General features: G+C 57.0%; 1 protein-coding gene and 1 long non-coding RNA gene across 2 annotated transcripts; both read right to left on the bottom strand.

The window, feature by feature from the left end:
• On the bottom strand, positions 1-1,717 carry LOC116217802. Its single transcript, XR_004162510.1, has 4 exons — positions 1,592-1,717; positions 488-1,253; positions 133-202; positions 1-17 (listed from the first exon to the last, which is right to left on the bottom strand). It is a non-coding gene; the product is annotated as an uncharacterized LOC116217802 (long non-coding RNA).
• Positions 1,718-1,790: 73 nt separating this feature from the next.
• Positions 1,791-2,293, bottom strand: LOC116217803 (maestro heat-like repeat-containing protein family member 2A). The gene is made up of 2 exons (XM_031557755.1): positions 2,146-2,293; positions 1,791-1,990 (listed from the first exon to the last, which is right to left on the bottom strand). Exons 1-2 carry the CDS (start codon positions 2,252-2,254, stop codon positions 1,791-1,793), a joined length of 309 nt encoding a protein of 102 aa, XP_031413615.1. The 5' UTR covers positions 2,255-2,293.
• Between the last annotated feature and the right edge of the window lie 57 nt (positions 2,294-2,350).

Here is a 2,350-nt window from a genome sequence, read left to right on the forward strand (position 1 = left end):
TTCTGGGCAGATCCGGGCTGCAGGGAGGAAATCCCACGCTGTGTTAGCAAGAAACTCACACCCATTCCTGAGGTTTGTGAGAGAGGTTTTGGCCAGGGCACCGCCAAGCATTGCCAAAGCTCCTCTCCTTACCCTGCAGCATGATGCAGTGGGTCAGCTGTGCACGATCAGCCTCGCTGTGCTGCTTGCTGTCGTCATAGAGCTGTGGGAACAAGGTCCATTTGAGAAAATCACATCAGCACTGAGGACGGAAAAGACACTGTGCTGCCTGCTCTCATCTCCCTGGGCACTCTCAGGAAGACGACAGGCAGACAAAACCCAGCCCGCCCCGCAGCATCCCCGGGGGTACACCCACAGCTCTGGAGCAGCCTTGAGCATGCAGGAACTAAGGCTGAGCCGCCTTAGTCAGGGGCTCAGAGCTTTGCAGTCCTCCTGAGACTTAGCCAAGAGGGAAACTGCTGTGGGCACAAGGATAGGCTCCCCTTACCTGGTAGAACACGGCACTGGTGATGTCCAGAAACTTGTCCCTTGGGATGACAGACTCAGTGCCCTCTAAGGCCTCCAGGAAGAGAGTGAGGCTCTGTGAGAGACCAGGAGAGGAAGAAAGGGATGAAGCCACATCTAGCCACTTGGGAGTGGAAAAACTGTTTCCCAATTGTTTCTCTGCAGGGAAAAGCTCCTGCTAGGGATTCTTGTTTATCCCCCCACCTCCCAGCAGCACCAAGAGAGTCTCTGCTCTCAATCGAGCTGTGTTTGGGCACCATTTGCAGGCATTTCCCACCCAGCAGCCCTCTTCTCCCCCATCAGATGCAACTGGATGTGGTCCTCCCAGTCGTTAGCACAGAGCTCCTCAGGCACTCAGAGCCCCACAGTGGTGGTGCTGGGGCCTCCCATCCCCAGGAGATGAGCCCCAGGGACTCTTGGCTCCCTCCTGGCTCCTGTCCGGGTCATTTCTTCTTTGACTGAAGAGCTCAGGAAGCCTCAGACCTCCCTTGAACACCTGTTTCATCTTTCTCCAAGAGCTCCCCACTTCCTCCCTGCATCCCCCTGACCCCTCGTGGCACTTGCACAGGCCCCATGTCCACCCTGAGCCATGCACAACGTCTCACCTTGGCCACCCTGCAGATGTCTTGGATCTCCTGACATGGGTGCACAAGCCAAAGGAGCTGCTCCCAGACGTGCTCTTGGTGCAGCTCCTCTTGCAGGAGAACATCCAGAATGGCAGCCATAGCCCCAAGGACGGCCTGTTTGTCCTGGAAAGGAATGGCAGAGGCTGGGCATCAAAGACTGAAGGTCTGCCCTTTCTACAGAGAGGGCTTTCTCTTCCCCTTCCCCACACCCTCACACTCAGCAGGAGATGGGCTCGCTCTGGAGGGCAGGCAGGTTTTCCCCATAGCCTCATCCCCAGCTCTTCCTGCCACAGTGCTGTGACATGCGGCTGCTTCCCGGCACAGAGCCAGTTCAGGGCCCTTTGCAGAGCCAGCCCACTCCCTCTCATCACCCCTCGGCTCTCAGCCTGCTGGGCACAGACAGAGCTGCCGACGTGGGTTCTCCTGCTGCCATCCTGGGCTGGGAGTGCAGCAATGCTCACTTCCTCCTCCTGGCAGTCCTGCCAGTTCCTCAGCATAGAGAAGAGCAGCTCGTGAAGGTTCTCATAAATTTGCTCTTTCTCCATGGCAGGCCAGGGGCACTGGGTTCCTGAGGACAAGTTAATCTTGACTCCGTCCAGCCGCTGTTTCGCAACTGAAAAAAAAATAATAATAATAATAAAGTAATATATATATTTTTTTTTAAAAAAAGTGAGTGTGAGAAAAGGGAGCCTGTGAGAGTCTGCAGCAGGGCGAGGTGCAAGGGCTGTCCCGAGACCCCCTGCTCTGGGGCCGGCACTCACCAGCACAAGCGATGCGCAGGATCTGGCCACTCCTCACCTGGCCCACCACACTGCGCAGGCCGGCCAGCGTCAGCCACACAAAGGGGATGCACTGTGGAGCTGCAGAGAGGAAGCAGAGGGCCACAGTCAGAGTCCCGGCAGTGAGGGAGGAGGGGCTACAGCCCTGCATCCCCCAGCTCAACGCAGATCACGTGTGGAGGGGAGAGACCCCTTTCCCGGTTGTTAGAGATGTCAGGAGGCTGAGGGCACTCTACCATAGGTGCTGAAGAGTTTGCTCAGGGTGATGAGCACAAACTCCTTGGACATCTCCCCTATGGCCTTCAGGTGGCTCTGGAGCTCAGCCATCACCAAGGTGAAGTGCATCCGGGCCAGAGCCACCAGGACATTGCTGGCAGCTGTCCTCACATTGCTGGTCACGCCCTGAAAAAGAGTCTCTGGTGACACGCGGCACAGGAGATT

The sequence above is a fragment of the Meleagris gallopavo genome, unplaced genomic scaffold (genome assembly GCF_000146605.3).
Source record: "Meleagris gallopavo isolate NT-WF06-2002-E0010 breed Aviagen turkey brand Nicholas breeding stock unplaced genomic scaffold, Turkey_5.1 ChrUn_random_7180001955805, whole genome shotgun sequence".
NCBI classification, from domain to species: Eukaryota; Metazoa; Chordata; class Aves; order Galliformes; family Phasianidae; genus Meleagris; species Meleagris gallopavo.